At 39.9% G+C, this 19,306-nt stretch overlaps 1 protein-coding gene across 4 annotated transcripts in view; it reads right to left on the bottom strand.

Annotated features, from left to right (window-relative positions):
• Positions 1-19,306, bottom strand: part of LOC127004429 (uncharacterized) — a 43,339-nt gene that overhangs the window by 19,132 nt on the left and 4,901 nt on the right. For all 4 annotated transcript variants that reach the window (XM_050872112.1, XM_050872113.1, XM_050872110.1 and 1 more), the window contains exons 4-17: positions 17,802-17,901; positions 17,618-17,676; positions 16,678-16,735; positions 14,787-15,055; positions 13,384-13,624; positions 10,238-10,374; positions 9,945-10,073; positions 9,195-9,275; positions 6,921-7,085; positions 6,362-6,559; positions 6,146-6,241; positions 5,671-5,815; positions 1,608-1,783; positions 1,394-1,452 (exon numbers count right to left, since the gene is read on the bottom strand). In XM_050872112.1, the coding sequence (XP_050728069.1) occupies positions 1,394-1,452; positions 1,608-1,783; positions 5,671-5,815; positions 6,146-6,241; positions 6,362-6,559; positions 6,921-7,085; positions 9,195-9,275; positions 9,945-10,073; positions 10,238-10,374; positions 13,384-13,624; positions 14,787-15,055; positions 16,678-16,735; positions 17,618-17,676; positions 17,802-17,901 (1,913 nt within the window). The remainder of the gene's footprint in view (positions 1-1,393; positions 1,453-1,607; positions 1,784-5,670; positions 5,816-6,145; positions 6,242-6,361; positions 6,560-6,920; positions 7,086-9,194; positions 9,276-9,944; positions 10,074-10,237; positions 10,375-13,383; positions 13,625-14,786; positions 15,056-16,677; positions 16,736-17,617; positions 17,677-17,801; positions 17,902-19,306) is intronic.

The following is a 19,306-nucleotide window of genomic DNA, read 5'->3' as shown; positions in this document are numbered from 1 at the left end:
ACAGGCTAACCCTGCTTCTGTGCACCAATGCTAGCGGCGACTGCAAAATTAAACCGCTGCTGGTGTACCATTCGGAAAACCCCAGGCCATTCAAGAAGAATGGTGTGCAAAAGAGCAAACTCAGTGTGATGTGGAGGGCAAACAAGAAAGCCTGGACAACCAGGCAGTTCTTCACGGAGTGGTTTGTGGAGGTGTTTGCACCTGCAGTGAAGACATACCTAATAGAGAAGAATCTACCACTCAAGGCCCTCCTGTTGATGGACAATGCCCCTGCACACCCTCCAGGCGTGGAAGAAGAATTGGGTAAGGGGTATAAATTCATCGAAGTGATGTTCCTCCCCCCCAACACCACGCCACTGATCCAACCCATGGACCAGAATGTCATCGCCAGCTTTAAGAAGCTGTACACAAAAGCACTTTTTGAGAGGTGCTTTGAGGTGACTTCTGAAACAGCTCACTCTAAGGGAGTTTTGGAAGAATCACTTCAATATCCTCCACTGCCTAAGGCTTATAGATAAAGCCTGGGGTCAAGTTTCTGTGAGGTCCTTGCAGTCTGCCTGGAAAAATCTGTGGCCGACCTGTGTGACAGCCAAGGATTTTGAGGGATTCGAGCCTTCAGTCCAGGAGTCTGCTGTGGTGGAGGACATTGTGTCTCTGGGGAGGGCCATAGGCATTGAGGTGGACAGTGATGATGTGGAGGAGCTGGTGCAAGCACACTCTGAAGACCTCACCACTGACGAGCTGCATCAACTTCACCAGGAACAGCTGCAGGAGGTAACTGAGGAGCTGTCTTCAGTGGAGGAGGAGGGGAACAGCAAGGAAAGAGTCTCCACTGCAGAGATCAAGAAATGTTTGCAGCAGTGGACAGAGTTGGGAAACTTTTTGGAGAGGTGCCACCCTGATATTGCTGCCGTACACAGAAACATAAACCAGTTTGATGAAAATTTGATGCAGCATTTCAGGGACATTTTGAAAAAAAGGCAAAGGCAGATCACATTAGACAGATTCTTGTTGAAAAAGGAATCTAGTGAGAGTGCAAGTGTTAGTGAGCCACAGCCCTCCACTAGTGGGTCCACAGGAATCACACCAGGAGACGAGTTACCAGACGGTGACTCGTCCTCCGATGAATAACCTCCCTCCTCCTCCCCACCCTTCTCCCCTCCTCTTCTACGTTATCCATCACCAGCCTTCACTTACGGTAAGTACAAATCAAAATTATAAAAAAAATTACATTGAAATTTTTGTAAACTTAAGGTTTTGCTAAGGTTAGAACGAATTACCTGATTTATAGGTATCGGTAGTCGAACTTTTTGATACTCGAACAGCCACTTGGAATGAATTAAGTTCGAGTATTGAGTCTCCACATATATATATACAAATAGTGCTTACTTACACTGGGACTTTCCTGGTTGTGAGCAAAACTTTGTTATTGTGTTCCAGGGGTGTCTGAGCCTGTGAGAAGAAAGGAATAAAATTAATTATCTACTATCAGTATATCATATTTCCCTCCTCTCTCCCACACCCACCCATCTATATGCACACCCATACACATACATTGTACTTTGTACAAGTACCAAATAGAGAACACAATGCTTGATTCAACTCACTACAGTGCTTGGATCCATGATGAGCTGGGTGGGGAGAGAGGTATTGGTGGAGGCTGGGTTCATGATGATGGAGGGCTGAAGGGTGGTGGGACCCTTGGGGGTATGTTGGGTCTTGTAGCGCCAGTTGCGTAGGGGGTTGTTTGCCACATAGTCCAGCAGGTGAAGTACTCCAGGATCTGGGGATGAGAGGGGCAGTGATCAGTCTGAGAGATTAACATGCGATTCACTGCCTAGTCTAACTAGCAGGCGAGTGACTACTAGCCACTTTGTAGCAAGAACTTGGCATGTCAGTCAACTTTCTTATGCCCTCATGGCTGTATCAACAGATATATTTATGAAAATTTGCCGTCATATAAAAAAAAATTATGTATAATGACAGTAATTTCAAAAGTTTCAAGGAAACTGAAGTATTCAGTTGAGTGTTTGGCAATGTTCTCCATCACCCCAGGGGCCTCATAATCACAAGGTGTAGAAGTTAGAATTTTACACCCAGTGTTTAACCCTTTCGATGCTAAATGCTTGCAGCGAGGACTAGCGTAACTTGCCGCTGGTGCTAAATGCTCGCTGCGGGCACCAGTCGCACTCAAATTTTTCGTGCATGAGTGTTCCAACACTATTTCTCATCCCACAGCATTGCCAATTCAGTGGGTTTTCCACTAAATTTGGTGGAAAATCATATCAGCCTAGCGCGGAAGATCTACGGACGAGTAACTGGTGGAAAGTTTGAAAGTTTCATTTAGTCGGCGCAACATGTGGTCATATGCCGGAGAGAGACAGGAGGGGGCAATATTCCAATAGATGCAGCCAACCTGAGAGCAACACCACTAGTATTTTGTGACCTTATATATATATATATATATATATATATATATATATATATATATATATATATATATATATATATATATATATATATATATATATATATATATATATATATATATATATATATATATATATATAGTCGTCCCTCAAACAGTACAGTTTCCAATAGTACGGTTTTGGTTTTATATGGATTGTCATGGAAGAATTTTTGTAGGATTTTTAAATTTCCTGCTCGTCGCACCAAGTAGCTATGGTGTGAGTGGCAACACTGTTCCACCAAAACACCTGCTGAAAGCACCCCAAAGCGTTCGAGAAAGGTGTTCACCTTGCAGAAGAATTCAGATTTAGGAGAAGTTACGTTTTAGGATGAGTTACACTGTGGTAAGGAGAGCATACCACGTGAATGAGAGCAGTGTTCGCTGTATCTACCATAGTGTAAAATAAATTCTTGCCGCAGTAACTGCCAGTGCTCTAAGAGTGCTGCAAGAATGGAGATAAAGGCCGTCCTTTTACTAAGCTTCGTCATTGCTATGGTAACGCCGTCTCACTTGCTGCAAAATGGCGTACACTGATCTTCCTGGCGACATTTAACATGCATTACAAGCTGTCCTGGCTGACAAACTCCTTACAACAGAAGATGAAAAGGAAGCTGCAGTGGTTATGGTTGCACAGAAAGGTGAAATGCAATGGAAACACTTATATGTGTTTGTTTGGGCCGCCATATTTGCTGATGACGTCATCACAGCACGAAGGTGCTCCACCTCTCAAAGCCAGGGGCCAGCAGACATGCTGAGTTGGCAAATCGTGCTGCCGTGTCACGCGTTTAAGATCACTCGGGATGTTCCGAGAGTCCCAATTCCCTCTCTCAAACACAGCCCAGGAGTGTTTCTAAGGGGGGGCACTAATTTTATATGGATTTTCGAATAGTACTGGGGTCCTGGGTCCCTAACCCCCGTACTATTTGAGGGACGACTGTATCTCTCTCTCTCTCTCTGTATATATATATATATATATATATATATATATATATATATATATATATATATATATATATATATATATATATATATTTATTTATATGGATTGTCGTTGAATTTTTTTTTTAGGATTTTTAAATTTCCCGCTCGTCGCACTAAGTAGGCATGGCGTGAGTGGCTACACTGTTCCACCAAAACACCTGCTGAAAGCACCCCAAAACATTCGAGAAAGGTGTTTACCTTGCAGAAAAATTCAGATTTAGGAGAATTTACGTTTTGGGATGAATTACTTTGCAGTAAGGAGAGCATCCCACGTGAAAGAGAGCACTGTTCGCTGCATCTATCATAGTGTAAAAAAAATTCTTGCCGCAGTAACTGCCAGTGCTGCAAGAGTGCTGCAAGAGTAGGGATAAATACCGTCCTTTTACTGAGCCTCATCGTTGCTATGGTAACTGCGTCTCACTCGCAACAAGATGACATACGTTGATCTTCTTACCAGTGCGTTTGAGAGAGCGATTCGGGACGTCTTAGGCGCCCAAACCACCCTGGCGACGTTTAACATGCATTACTAGCTGTCCTGGCTGACGAACTCCTTATAACAGAAGATGAAAAGGAAGCTGCAGTGGTTATGGTGGCACAGAGAGGTGAAATACAATGGAGACGCTTTTATGTGTTTGTTTGGGCCGCCATGTTTGCTGATGACATCATCACAGCACGAAGGTGCTCCACCTCTCAAAGCCGGGAGCCAGCGGACATGCAGAGTTGGCAACTCATGCTGCCGCATCACCTGTTTGAGGGCACTCGGGGCGTACCGAGTCCCAATTCCCTCTCTCAAACGCAGCCCAGGAGTGTTTCTAAAGGGGGCACTAATTTTATACGAATTTTTGAATGGTACGGGGGTCCTGAGTCCCTAACCCCCGTACTATTTGAGGGACGACTGTGTATTACTGTAAATACACCAATATTTTAGTAGTTTCCATAATACCCCTTTCTCAAAACAAAAACCCTTCCCCCGCTGGGGTGCCCGAGCACACCTGAGGGGATAGTTTCGTTGCGAGCGCTTAGCAATGAAAGGGTTAATGTGGCAATGATGGTGGGATAAAGGTTGCGGATATGAGGCGACCTTGGGAGCGCTGGTAGTGACGGGGTAGATAGGACAGTGGCAGAGGGAAGATGACACATAGCACAGTCACCCCTGAACATTCTCTTGCCACTAATTATTCATTCCAGTTGCAACAAACAAAATATATCACAGGAAACATCACTTTGTCAATTTCTATAATCAACCTCTTGTGCATCATTATCAAGAGGCCAGTCATTAGTCACACCAGCAATATTCTTGTCAAAGTTATGAATGTCTGGCACAAAATCTGATCCATCAGACCAGACGAATGGAGTACGCGTTGTCCCGCGTCTCTGAGGCTCCTGTTCTCCCTCTGCCTCCCCCTCCTCTCCCACACCAGCTGACACCCCTCCCTCACTCAGTTCATTAGCTGAGTCTTCTCTTATATCCCCACTGTCATTTTCCTCATCTTTCTGCCACTCTGAATCATTGGACAGTGATGATGGTGTCAGTGAGTGACTAGGCTAGCTAGTAACTTTCTGCACTGTTGGAGAGGCAGCGTGTCTGTGACCTTGAGCGCATGCTCACGCTTGCCACGCTTCCTCAGACCAGCTGAATCTGATGGTTGAATGCAATCTGAATTACTGTCTCTTTCAAATTTGTCTACTACAATCTTTCTCTTTCTTTTTACCCCCTCCCATGCCTCCGCCTCGGTCACGACCGCAGGAGCTATATGAGACTGGTTGGCATCAGTAGATGACATAATTCTACTCTCCATGGCTGCTAAAGGGCAACTATATGACGATGGTGACTACATGGTGCGAAAGAGGGATGATGTTGCCACACGAGGTTCATTGGAATATACTTTGGCATCGCGGGAAATATAAATATTCACCTTGGAACATGTGTCATCTTAAGATGTCTGGTGCAGTCTAACTCATAGCATCTTGAGATGTCTGCCGCAGTTTACGGGTTAACATCCATTTAAAAATACGAAGACTTGTAAAATTATTCCTCTTTACTGTCAAGGAACAACGTTACATACACAAACAAAAATAAAGGGCGTATAAGCCCTCAAAAGAGCGTGCGTATATATACGTACTAAACACTTCCCTAAGAGGTATGTATATATATGTACTAAACACTGTACGGGTTAAGTCGGGAAAAGTACACAATGCTGTGTAGTCTTCGTACTCACTCTCAGCTTCCCTGGCAGTGAGGTAGGTTATGTGCTCAATCATGTTATTGTAAGCCTGGGCAGCACAGTGGCCATATCGTTCCCGCCAGCATAGCTCATCCAGTACCAGCTGAACCTGCTGCAAGTTAAGCTGGGACAAGGCACTCTAGAGGGAAAAGGAAAAACAAAGCCATTAGAATTGCCTTGGCACAGCAGGTCCACACTTAAAGCATGAATTAGAGTAAGAAAATTACGATACCTTAGTTGACATAGTTACCAATTCTTGATTAAAAATATAACTGTTGATAAGACTGACAGAATGTGGAGGTAACATTAGGAGAATGAGGCCAAGCATGTATAGAACTTCATGCTTATATATCTAATTGCAAATAATCTTAAATGAACCTCATAAACTGTCTTTCCTTCACACCTCACTGCTCTCTACGGCTGAACAGAAGGAATAAGAAACAAATGTACATAAAGTAAGAAGACTTACCTGAAACATTTTAGGGACGTGCCTTCGAAGATATGCCATGATTTTGGCATTGAACTGAGGGCTGTCTTCAATTTCACTGGTCTCACACACATTAACCTGGGGGCAAGGATGAAGGAGAGGCATTAAGAGATAAGTATAAGGTGTAGCATGTTTGTAACAAACAAAATACCCCCACTCATTCCAATATAATACTTGTTATTTCTCCCTACCACTTACTCTTGTGTAACTCATGTTGTACAAACAGTTGCGATCAACAGACTGGTCACAGAGGATGAGAGCGTTGGTGTGAACCACATTCTCCAAAGGTTTCAGGATGCGTATGAATCTCTGGCGTGAGGAACTGCCTGGCTCAGGCTCAGAGGCAAACAGGCGGTACGACTTCATTTTCCGGTCATACAACCCAAGGATCTCCACCTATAAGAAAGATTATAGTATGGATCACTGCAACTAGTATTCATGTCTGAGAAATTGAGTTAGAGACTAAAAATAAGCCAATATAAAATTTGAAAAAAAAAAAAAAAAAAAAAAAAAAAAAAATATATATATATATATATATATATATATATATATATATATATATATATATATATATATATATATATATATATATATATATATATATATATATATATATATATATATATATATATATATATATATATATATATATATATATATATATATATATGTATATATATATATATACACAATAGGCCCTTTGCACACCTTTGTGACACCTCTCCACACAAGAACACAAACAAATACATATACACACCTTCACAGCCTTCTTGGTGCCGTCTGCAGTGCTAGTGCCGAGACTGACAATGCCAAGTTCCACCGTCGTGGCATCAAAGCCAAAGTCATAGACCTTGTCCTGCAGCATGACTGAACACACACACCTCAGGTACTGGAATATCTTGTTGATGAATGTCTTTTCAACCTGAGAGAGCAGAAAACCATTAACCTCTTCAATTCAGTGACGAGTCTATATGTCATACTATAATTAGTCTACCATAAAAGAAGACAGGCTTGTAACTATTTACTGTGGTTTGTCATCTTCAGAAAATTATTGTGAATAACTAATCTATTAATGCTGAAGCCTGTCATACAGTCAAACCTCTGTTTACAAGTGCCTTAGTTTACGAGTGTTTTAATTTACGAGCAAAAAAAATCCCACAAAAAATGCCTTGGTTTACAACTGGTGACTTGGTATATGAACATATTGTTTGTTCCTTTTTTTTTTTTTTTTTTTTTTGTCGCCGTCCCCCGGGTGGGGACACGGGCTATATGGAGGTCGTCATGGTCAAGGGCATACGTCCCTTCGAGGAGGGACCACAAACCCTTGCCGGGTGACGGCTCGTGAAGGGGAGGGGAGGATGCCGATAGACCGACTCTATCGACTTGCATCAGCCTAGCCGACCAAGTCGATCTTTTGATGAGGACTGGTGTGTCTCTTTGTACAAGTCGCAGACATTACCGTGGGTTCCCTTTGTTCGCTGCAAGACGAGAGTGCTTAGAGCAGAAAACATTGGGAATTGAGCCTCAGTTAGGTTTGCCACCTTAATCTAAAACAAATAAGAAACACAACATCCCATCCTTCAATACCGAACGAATCCATATTTTAAGGAACGGATGGCAACGCTACAATTTCTCTGGCCTGCCATGACTGACAGCCATTGCCCGCTGCTGGCGAAGGCAAGAGGAAGGGGGGAGAGACGTTACGACGCGTATTTTACACATATTTCAGGACCACCCTTGACAAACATAATTTTACGGACTAATTTTGTGGTCCACCAAAAAATGCACTCACTACAGTTTTAAAATATTGAATTTTATCTGCTTAACCATTCAGACAGGCAAATATGGAACAAATGGCATTCCGTATTTTAAGAAAAAGGTGGCAACTTTGCAACTCTAAGGCGTCATCTGGTGATATGTGGATTTCTTGAACCACCCCCCATTCTTGAAACTGTTTTTCACCTCCCTCCTGCAATCTGCCAGAGTGCTCTATCTTGTCCATATGATTGGATGAACCAACACTATTTCTCATTTTGTCACTCATCAAGGACAACACGTATTAATTTAGTCACAGTTGCGGGTTCTACAGTTCATTAGGATACATATTATTTATCATCGCTATTTGTTAGTAAAATTAATTGTCAAAAATAACATGTAAAATGATTTTTATTAAATATTTTTTTGAGATATGGGACGCATTAATGGGATTTATATTAATTTCACTGGGGAAATTTGTTTTGGTTTATGAGTGTTTTGGTGTGCAAGCAATATTCCGGAATGAATTAAACTCGCAAACCGAGGTTTGACTGTATTATATTTGGGAGAAAGAGGAAGTTGAGTGTAGTGAGGCTGTAATCATTATGTGCAGAGAGGAGATAAGACAATCTCCCTCTCTGTCTCTGTCTATCTATCTATTTAGAGAGAGAGGGTGGGGAGCTATCTCTCCTGGATCTGGATCAAGCACCGTGGCTATGAACATAACCCTGGGTCGAAGGACTTAACACTTTGGCTTGACAACACTGATGCCAAAAACCAAATTATACTACGATTCCTCTCCTCTCCCTTTTAACAGTCTCCCTTCTCTTGCTCTCCTCTCCTTTCACTACTCCTATTACTCCTTGTCCCCTTCCTTTGAAAATACATGAAACAAGAGGTAAGGATTGAGAATAAACATAAAATAGAAATTTTTCAACTAATTACTCTTCCCTAAATGTGGTATGTCATTATTAATAATGAAAATAAGAAGACATGGAAATTTAGATAAAAGTTAGATAAGTGTTAAGAGAAAATCAAAAAGGATGATGACAGGCCATTTAAAGTTTAAAATCAAAGGACTTTTGCTCCCTTCCAAAATTACTAAAAAAAAAGTATGAGGTACCTTTCTGAGCTTGCAAGTTTTTGTATTATTTTGTCCATTATGACTAAACTTTCAATGGTTGATACAGACAAAGATAAGAGTGTGAATGTGTGTGTGTGTAACTTATATATGTTCCTTCAAGGAACTGCCTCACTTTGCTAAACTAAGACTCACCTTAACCCAGTTTTCCACATTGCTGATTGAGGTCTGGCAGGACCAGTGGTAAACAAGCTTCAAGACTGATGTTGGTGCCACCTGGAAGTAAAACAAAATTATGTTATCCTCTATAGACACCTATAACAAAGCCTCCACCACCCTGAGCCTGCCGAGACTCTCAGACAAACAACCCAATGCCCACAGAAAGTTTGGCAAGGGCCCGCAGCTCCACCCTCGCCACTGCTGCCAACTACTACCTGAGGTGCCTATCCCTGACCTCTTCATGCAGTGCCTTCCATTATGCAGCATTTAAACAGTTGAAATTTGTAGTATTTGTTTAGCTACAAGTAGCCATTTAAGATATTACTATACTTCTTATGATTAAAGACGGAATTATTACCTCATCTCTATCATTTGTAAATATTGTCATCACTGCCTGCTGTGTTACAAATTACCCATTATTCATATTATATGATATATTAATACAAATGAAATAAAAGTACCAGTGACTTGCAGAGGTTTATGAACTGAAACTGATGAGATTTGCAAACTGCAACCTTAGTTAAGTAGACATCTTTAATGGTTTGAAAGTGATTATTAGTTGAAAATTATAAATTTCTTTATTGCAATCAATATTTTAATTACATGACAAGCTCCCTCTTCATTCCCTAACTCACTATCCCTCCATTTTCTATGGACCCCCAAAATCCCACTGGCTTAATCCTTTGTAAAAGCTGTACACCTTACATGCGTTAATTCACTGCTCACCTTATCAATTGGTGTAGAGCCAAAGATGGAGCCACTGTAGACAGAAACATATTTTTTCCCACAACACTCACTGATCCATACGTAGCCTCCACTTGTTGCCAAGGCCTTGGGGTCCGAAAACATCCCCAACTGAAATGATAAAACACATGACATCAAAGTAACATGATTAGCCCCAGCTACAACAGAACCTATGAATAATTAAAAACATGGCAAACAAACAACTCCTCCAAACAGAGGCACTTTCATTGAAATAGCCCAAGTAGGCAGATGAAAAAGAAATAGTTGCAACTCACTTTGAGCCTGTATGGCTGTTGTGTGTGCTGCACCTTATGTACGGTGCAGCTCTGTGAGGTGCGGATTAGCCCCTTGCTCAACAGCCACTCTACAAACTCCTGTGGAGACTTGACCAGCACCAGCTTCACCCTGGTGTCTGAGGAAGGAAAGGAATGAGTGTTGAAGTGAGAAGACATGACAATTATAGGACAGATACACCTAGCATGTATATATAGGTTCAACTTTACTTCCATTTGGGGAAGGAAGGGATGAGTGTACACTCTGTAATGCAAAATGATAATTACAGCAGAAAGATATCATAGGGGATATATGCCTGCCAGGTCCCCTGCTGGGTTGATTGATTGATTTATTAGAGCATGCAATCATGGCAGCACAATACCCTGTGGGACGTGGGTGTTTTTGAAATCTCCCATCTCTTTCACTGTCGGATGATACATTAGAACATTCATGGTAACACCTTGAACACAACTTGCAAACAGTGGGTGAGTTACTCCAAACTGGACATTTAAATTTATTATTTATAAAATGCAAGCTCAAACAGTGTGGAGTGGAATAATTTACTATGTGAGAGTAAACAAATATCCTCATAATTTTTCAATAATGATAATGATGCAAAGACCTGAGGATGTATTTTTCAATTTCCTGTTAAAGAATTGTTTTTTCCAGGTCAAAACATCTGTGTGTGTTTGCCCAGTGCATTACAATGATGATTTTATCTGAGATGGAGGAACACATTCCATACATTTTCTCAACACATCATGTTAAAAAGTAAAAAGCCTTGGTTCTGCAATGCTTGTTCTTGTGCTATCAAAGAATGAGGCAGGTAAACTTCTATAATTCTTTTACAGGAGCACTACACAACAAGCTTTATTTTTATTTTTTTGTTTTGCATTACAGCTGCCTTCTTTCATAAATAAATAAATAAATAAATAAATAAATAAATAAATAAATAAATAAATATATATATATATATATATACATATATATATATATACATATATATATATATATATATATATAATATATATATATATATATATATGTATATATATGCATATATATATATATATATAAAACATATATATATATATTTTTATATATAAATATATAGGAATGTAAACAAACATGGAGTCACGCCGCGCAAAGATACGCTGCTCTGAACCTAATATATATATATATATATATATGCAGTGAACCCTTGATATAAGACTATTTTTTGGGGAACTAAATCCGTTAATGCTGAAAGTCCGTTATAAGCGGCGGCGGCGAGGGGGGGTGGGGGTAAAACAACATCGACAAACCTACTAGACGTAGGTATATAGTTTTACTTTATTGTGTCTGTTGTCTGCACGTTGTCTGTATAGGTGGCGTTGACAACTCGTCACGTATACAGACAACGTGCTTATGGTTTTGATGATATTGAAGCTTTTTTCTGCATTTTTGGGGGTCACCATGAATGCCTTAGGTCAATGTGGTGGGTGTGTAATCTTGAGGTGGGTCTTTTTGTCATAGGTGGTGCTGTAAGGTCATGGCATACTGAATTAGCTATCCATACAGTAATAACTTGTCAAATTCTCTATAGTACACAACAAGCAATTCTCGGCTAGGTGCCACGCTTCACGACTGTTTATTTTGTAACAAACACCACCCAAAAAGAATGGAGTTTGAGTAAAAGTAAATATTTTTAACGACTTTATGGTTATGAGAGGAGTACTCTGATGTACGTTCCATGCTCTTTTCTTAGTCTCAAAATGCAGAGGCTTTTGTCGTTTCTCGGGCACTTCTCGGCTTTCCCATAGCTGAAGCCCATGGGTTAATAATGTTAAAAGGCCTTTCTGGACATTTGTCCGCATTCCAACAAAAATCATTATACAAGAAGGTAAGTTACTTTCTTCTAGGTAATTACTCCTGATTCTATAATCAGTAAGCCATGTGGAATTGTAAATTACGGTTCAGAGTAATCGGAAACGAAAACTGATCGTCGGAAGCTTCATAGTATTATGTTGAGCTTTGAGAACTAAAGAAGGCCTTGAAGCCAGCGGTGTTGCCTAATGCGCATCCAACCATTTTGTTGTACTTACAATTCCTGTTTATTTTTAAGTTTTTTGTGATGTTAAGAAGTACTTATACATTACTCACACTTTAGGGTTGTGAGAAATGTTTATAATGGAAAGAATATAGGCTCTAAAAATATATAAGATAAATTTATCTTTCCTGGTATGACATCGTTAGCTCTGAGACGTAGAAAAATAAGAGGACAAACACTCTAGGGTTCCATTCCTCACATAAAAATAATATATATATCAAATAATTTGTAATTTTTTTTACATTTAAAGGGGCGAGTAAAAAAAAAAAAAAAAGTGCAACCTGGCATGACCCCTATCTATGACAAAAGACGACACTGTATGGGTTAACAGGTTAATTCATAACACCCCAAAAACTACGAAAAAAAAATAATAATAAATAAATAAATAAATAAATAAATAAAATAAAAAATCGTCTGCCAGCATGAGATTGGCGCACTTGTAAGATTTTACCCATATCCATAACAATACACCCCCACCCCCCGCAGGGCTCCATTGCCAACCTGGCAGCCTCAGTGCCTCGCAGTCCATCGCCAACTGTGCGGCTATACGGACAGTGTGCAGACAACATACACAATAAAAAACATATATATACCTACATTTATTGGTTCGTGGGTATTATTTTCCTCTCTCTCTCTCTCTCTCTCTCTCTTTTTTTTTTTTTGACGCTTACAATGGACTTTCAGCATTAACGGACTAAGGTCTCCTGGGTTTGAAGTTTGAACCCGAGCCCACAAATCTGTAGCTTGGCATGCTCATCATTACACCACAGAGGTGCATGGGAGGAGAGGGATGGGTGTGAAAGTAAGGACATTTATATGAAATATATTACAATAGGGATAGGATGAGTGTAGAAGAGATGAACATCTATGAGAATCAAGGAGTAACAGTGACATCTGAATGGGAAAAACTGCAGTTCATATAAGGAAGAAGAGGACAAGAACTATGGAAGTGCAGGAAGGCTGACTTATGCATTTGCATATGAAGATGAGGTATGCAAAAATGTTGAAGTTGATTATCCAAAAACAAATAAATGAGAAAAAATAAAGAGTTGTACATACCTAGCTCCTTACGCTGGCACATGGCAACAGCGGGTGGAAGAGTGTTCCTTGGGCGGGCAATAACATTGAGCATAGGGTATTTGAGGCTTATATTAGAAGATGCAGATGAGGTTGTGGAGGAAAGTGAAGTGACATTTGTGGAAGCAGCAGTGTTGGTGCTGGTCCTGGTACTGGTGACACTGTTGCCACTACTCATAGCAATAATGTCATTGCTACCACTGGCAGAGCTGGTGGATGCTGTCTGTGGAAACCAACAGGAAGTTAGGCAAAAATCAATTGCGAGAAACTATTAAAATATCTGAATACACACACACACACACACACGCATGTATATATATATATATATATATATATATATATATATATATATATATATATATATATATATATATATATATATATATATATATATATATATATATATATATATATATACAGTAATCCCTCGCCATATCGCGGTTCACTGATTGTGGTCTCGCCGTATCGCGGATTTGTAAACTGTATCGTATCCTGGATTTTTCGCTATATTGCGGGAATTTGCGGTAAAATAAGCATTTTCTAGCCTAAAAAATTAAAACGATATAAATCAACGTAAGTAGGAACACACTTAAATAAGCACCTACGTCACCCATCTATTTTTTTATATTTTTCCATCGCGGCCTATTGCGCCGTTAGTCTTTTCCCTGGTTCACTCCTCCCCCACTTCCTTTCATTCTTCTCCCTCTCCATCCCCGTATTTTTCTCCTTCCTTCTCATTTCTTTCGCCTTTTCCTTTCCCCTCCCTCCCAGTTTTTCTCTTTTAATCTCTTTCCCTCCCACTCACACCCTTTCTCTCCCCCTCTTTCCTCACCTTTACCTAATCCTCCCTACCTCTCTCTTCTTTTCCTGTCCCATTTCCTCCACTCATTTCCCTTTCTCCTTCCCCATTAGATTATATGAAAACACACACACACACACACACACACACAGAAGGGGAAATGGGAAAGGTGTGTGGAGGGAGGGGCAGAAGTGAGTCTAGTATCATAATGCAGCAACTTCCAGTGTATATATACAGTAATTAAATGGTAAAAGCCAGTACTTTCTCCTTTACAAAGAATTAAAGTGACCTGATAGTGAAGAGATACAATAATCAGACAAAACATTTCTTATTCCAAAAAAAAAGGCCAGCCAAATTTGAGGTGTGTCAAAGACAGTAATCAAATTTAATATTCTGTGATATAAAAATCAGGAAGTGTGACAATTATGGTGATGTGTGGCATCTGTGCCTTGTTTTAACAATGATAGAGCCAAGTGATGAAAAAGTGGCAGACAGTGATGAGGAAGGACAATCCGGAAGTTCCGTTCTAATAAAAATGAATGACTGGTGATAACTCGAAAACCATGAGGCTGCCAGTCAGACCAACCTTGACTGTGTTAAGGTTAGTTGCACTGGATGTGGCACTGGTAGAGCCTGACGCAAGAGGAATCCTCACGTCCCTCAAGCTGCGGGATGCTGCGGATGTTCCTTGGGCTGAAACTCTAAGTTCACTAAGAACCTGTATGTCATCACTGCTATTGCTGATGCTGGTAGCTGGTGCTGCTGATACAACTGCTGCAGACGCTGTCGATACTGCCGGGGAGGAGTCGTTGCTTTTCTTCCCAGTGCTGACTGACTCCAGGGGAACAACACGAACTGCAAACATGATGGAAGTTAATCTACTTCACCATTACCATTTACTTTCCCTCTACTGCCTGCATATGGTGCAAGTAAACATATAAATACATTCCTTGTATTAATAATAATAACAATCATAAATAAATAACTAAACAAAACTAAATAAAAAAAATCAAGAAATGTTCTCAGTCACGCTACCCTTATCATTTTGCTGATGTTAAACACATGCGTGGCAACAGTGCCTTATAAGACTTAGTGAATAGTTCACTATTTTCAATCTCTGGTTTACATGATCAACAATTTATATAATTCTGAGGTATAATGACAAAACCATTAGTGAGTGCCCATAAACAGCATGACATTAAGGGGAGATGATACAATAAGTATAACTAATTTCTGATGAAAATTCAGTTATTGAGATCTTAGCGAAAATGGATGGGTCTGCCTTCAGGGCGTCCAGACCCAAGATGCTATATCATTCCTGGGTCAAGGACACTGTTAAATGCCCGGTCCTTTAAATGTATATCTGAGTATATCCGAGGGGTACCAGCACTCATCACACAATACGGATCTGGGGTCCATAAATCTTTATCTTTTGTCTGATTTCAAAAATTCAACTACCATGAAAACTCTCATAAAATGTACATAGAGATGGTACATTCAAAATTTATATTTTAAAGGTATAAATGTAGTAAATTTATAGTTAAACGTTACCCCTTTCCATCAGTGACGCAGACGACTGCGTCACAGTATGGAAAAGGTCAAGATGAAATGGAAGAGAATTAATCCTCTTCTAAACCTCTCAATCCTCCTCTAAATTCCTCTTCCATTTCCTCTTAAGAGGTTTAGAAGAGGATTAAGAGGAAATGGAAGAGGACTAACGGTGACGCCGTTGGACGCCGACGTCGGCGTCGCTGGAGTGAAGGGGTTAAAATCAATTTTCAAGAGATGTCTTTTTTGGGAAATGGTTGTATACTTATTAGAATTACTTTTTTTTTTTCAATAAAGCAATTCTCAAAATTTTAAATGCATTTTGATATGGGATATATTTTTAAGAAACTGTCTCATTAGAAATGCATTTTGAAGAGGGGAAAGGTGTTAAAATGCTTAATCACGCTGGGATATAGAAATTTCAGAAAAAAAGAAAAATTGAATAAGACAAAATGTTTAAATAATTGAGATTAATAGGCTGAATAAAAATTTGCTTAAAATACCAATAATTACTGGTTACTAAAATTTATACATATTACAAAAACGAGTATATAGCCAGTATTGAGTTACTCAAGTAATAAAATGCATTACAGATGTTACTATTGGTTACGAGTTACGTATTCAATAAGTCCTGAATGATTTAGGAAGATCGTATCATATTTTCTCGCCTTAACAAAACACACTGCATCTTAAGATAAATTAAGAAATGAGATGACTTTCTGTATCTAATAATGATTATAACAAACCTCAGGCTTTCAGTTCAATACCTTCAATTACCATTACCATAGATTATTTTCACTATTCTTGTCCTTAATTTAATTACTAGACCCATATTTACTATTACAGTATATTTCTTGAAACTATTTGAACTAAAACAAATAAAATTTATAAAAATTAAAATAAATTTAGAGTGGTAACAGCAGACTTACTCTGAGGCCGGGTGACAGCAGTAGTAAGTTGGTTGTTATGTCCCCGGCTGGTTGTGGTCTGTGAGGAGAGAGTAAATGATAAGAAACACTCTCTCTCTCTCTCTCTCTCTCTCTCTCTCAAACACACACACACACTTTTCCTTTCATTATCCTCCCTGTCCATCCTGCTGCTGGCATATGATGATCCAGGCAGTAACACCAGTAGCATCTCCCTGACCAGTGAAAGCTGCTGTCCAAACTTGATTACTGACACAATGTCTTCATCAGCCTGTATCATACCACTGCAGGAATGATATGACATGCTGCCCTTCCCCCAAATCCCTTCCTACAGACCCATCAACTCTCCCTTCTTTTTCTTTTTACTTATTTATTTGTTTGCATTTCAAACACATGAACACACACACACTTCTGAAGACATAATATAAACAGTTAAAGAACGAGGATAAGAGGAACTGATCTGCAAAAATATATATGAAAGATCAGAGGATAAGCATTAATTATTTCTTGGACCTTTCAGTCTTGGACATGAGGTTATGGAAGTCATACATGTGCAGGAAAGAGGCATGGGGATGACAAGAAGGGATAATGGTAATGAAATGCAGAACACACACACACACACACACACACAAAGCCCTTTTCTGACACCAATTCAATAATGTACTCATTTAAGTGACTCCATTCTGTAACTATTGTCACTTCATCACCATTTATAATTTGCCCACCCAAACAGGCTGTTACTCAATCCCTCCATTATATTGCTAGACTACTTTCAATGGCTTCCTAGAATCAAATTCCTCAATAGATTTATTCCATCACCACATTTTTTGTGCCAACACCTGTGCAGGTTTATTGTAGTTTTTCACTCATCCTCTTAATACTACCACAACACATCCCAACACTTTAGTTGAAACATGTTCTTTTGGAGTAAATGTCTTCATACCTTGAAGGTGAGAGTGGGGTTGATGCTGCCAGGCACGCTGCTAATGGGGAATGTGCTGGCTGGGGAGAGAGAGGAAAAAAAGGGTAAAAATTACTCCACATTCCACTATTTAACTAAGCAAATTGTGATAAAAATGACATGGGGAAATTATTATCCAAGCTGAGGAAATGTAATGCCTAGGTACCTGGATTGGTTGAGTTGATGGAGGTTGGCTGGAGGGCAGAGCTGGTAGCAAGCATCTGTCCATTCTGGAGTATGAGGAACTGTGGCACCTGAAGCCCCACCTGGCAAAATAAAACACCTCATTCCTTGACTGACCCAAAACAATGAAAACTAAGCTAAGCAACTAAAGTTACCCTTTCACTTAAAAGTAGCATTTAATCAATACTTGCACCAAACATCTCCACACAAGACGTGGATTCAGTACATTTCTTAGCCAGAAAGAGGTAACATAACTACAGGTTGAGAATCCTTTATCCGAAATTACAAAATCCGAAAGATTTTTAATGCTGATATGATGCCCACCACCCTCATGGGTGGGGGGGGATATGGAGGCTGCTGTCAGGTCTCATGGGAGGTACCTCCAAGGGGGACCCCACAGACCTTGCAGATGGCTCATGAAGGGAGGAGATGCCACCAAGACTCCCGGGCTGACGTCAGCCTAGCCAACCAAGTCAGTCTTTCGACGAGGATTGGCGTGTCTCTTTGTACAAGTCGAAGACGTGAGCTTGGGTTCCCTTTGTTCGCCACAAGACGAGAGTGCTCAAAGCGGAAAACAATGGGAATAGAGTCACAGTTAGGGTTGCCTCCTTGAGCAAAAAAAAATAAGGAACGCAACATCCCATTCTCGAATACAGAACGAATCCATATTTTAAGGAACGGGTGGCAACTCTAAAATTTCTCTAGCCTGCCATGACTGACAGTCGCTGCTGGTGAACGCAGGAGGAAGGGGGAGGGACATTACGATGCATATTTTACACATATTTCAGGAAGACCCTTGACAAACATAATTTTATGGAGTGTAGTCTTGTGAAGGTTTTGTTCCTCTCCTTCCCACACCTCTTTTTACATTTGTTTTGCATGATTCTCATTTACATGGCTGTGTTTTCTGGGATGGAAGTGTTGCCCTGTCCTTCAGCTTATTTATACATGGGTATGTCTACTTTCTTCCAAGAATAAGACTTTCAGTTGGCAAGGGCACATATATGTACAGGGATGTTCTTCACATTAGCATTTCACATCCAAAATCCCCGCACTAAGTGACGTAATGTTATCGTGCATCTGGCAGTGGCATGAACCATGTTGCGGGTATCAGATTAATTAAATAAGCATGTTTTTACTACACAAAGCAGGTGGTGTCACTTATTCTAACATTCGTGAGCTTTCATATTTATCTCTACGTATATTTCGTGGAGGCATAACTTACATTACGCCTTTCAGTTTTACTAGTGAGAGAGATTTTGTGAGTGTTTCTTACACTAGAATTTCACTCAATTTTGTGAATCAGAAACCATACAAATACTACTAGAGTATGTATGAATGAATAAAGATAACCACATACTTTGATTTAGCTCAAGAATGTTTCATGGGTCATATATAATTAAACAATAATATCAAGAGAGGCTACTGTTTAGGTCCACTACCCTCACTTGAGACACAAAAAGTCCCTCCACCAGACTGGTGATGTTA

The sequence above is a fragment of the Eriocheir sinensis genome, chromosome 28 (genome assembly GCF_024679095.1).
Source record: "Eriocheir sinensis breed Jianghai 21 chromosome 28, ASM2467909v1, whole genome shotgun sequence".
NCBI lineage: Eukaryota > Metazoa > Arthropoda > Malacostraca > Decapoda > Varunidae > Eriocheir > Eriocheir sinensis.
The sequence above is the reverse complement of the archived record's forward strand: the minus strand, read 5'-3'. Positions and strand labels throughout refer to the sequence as shown.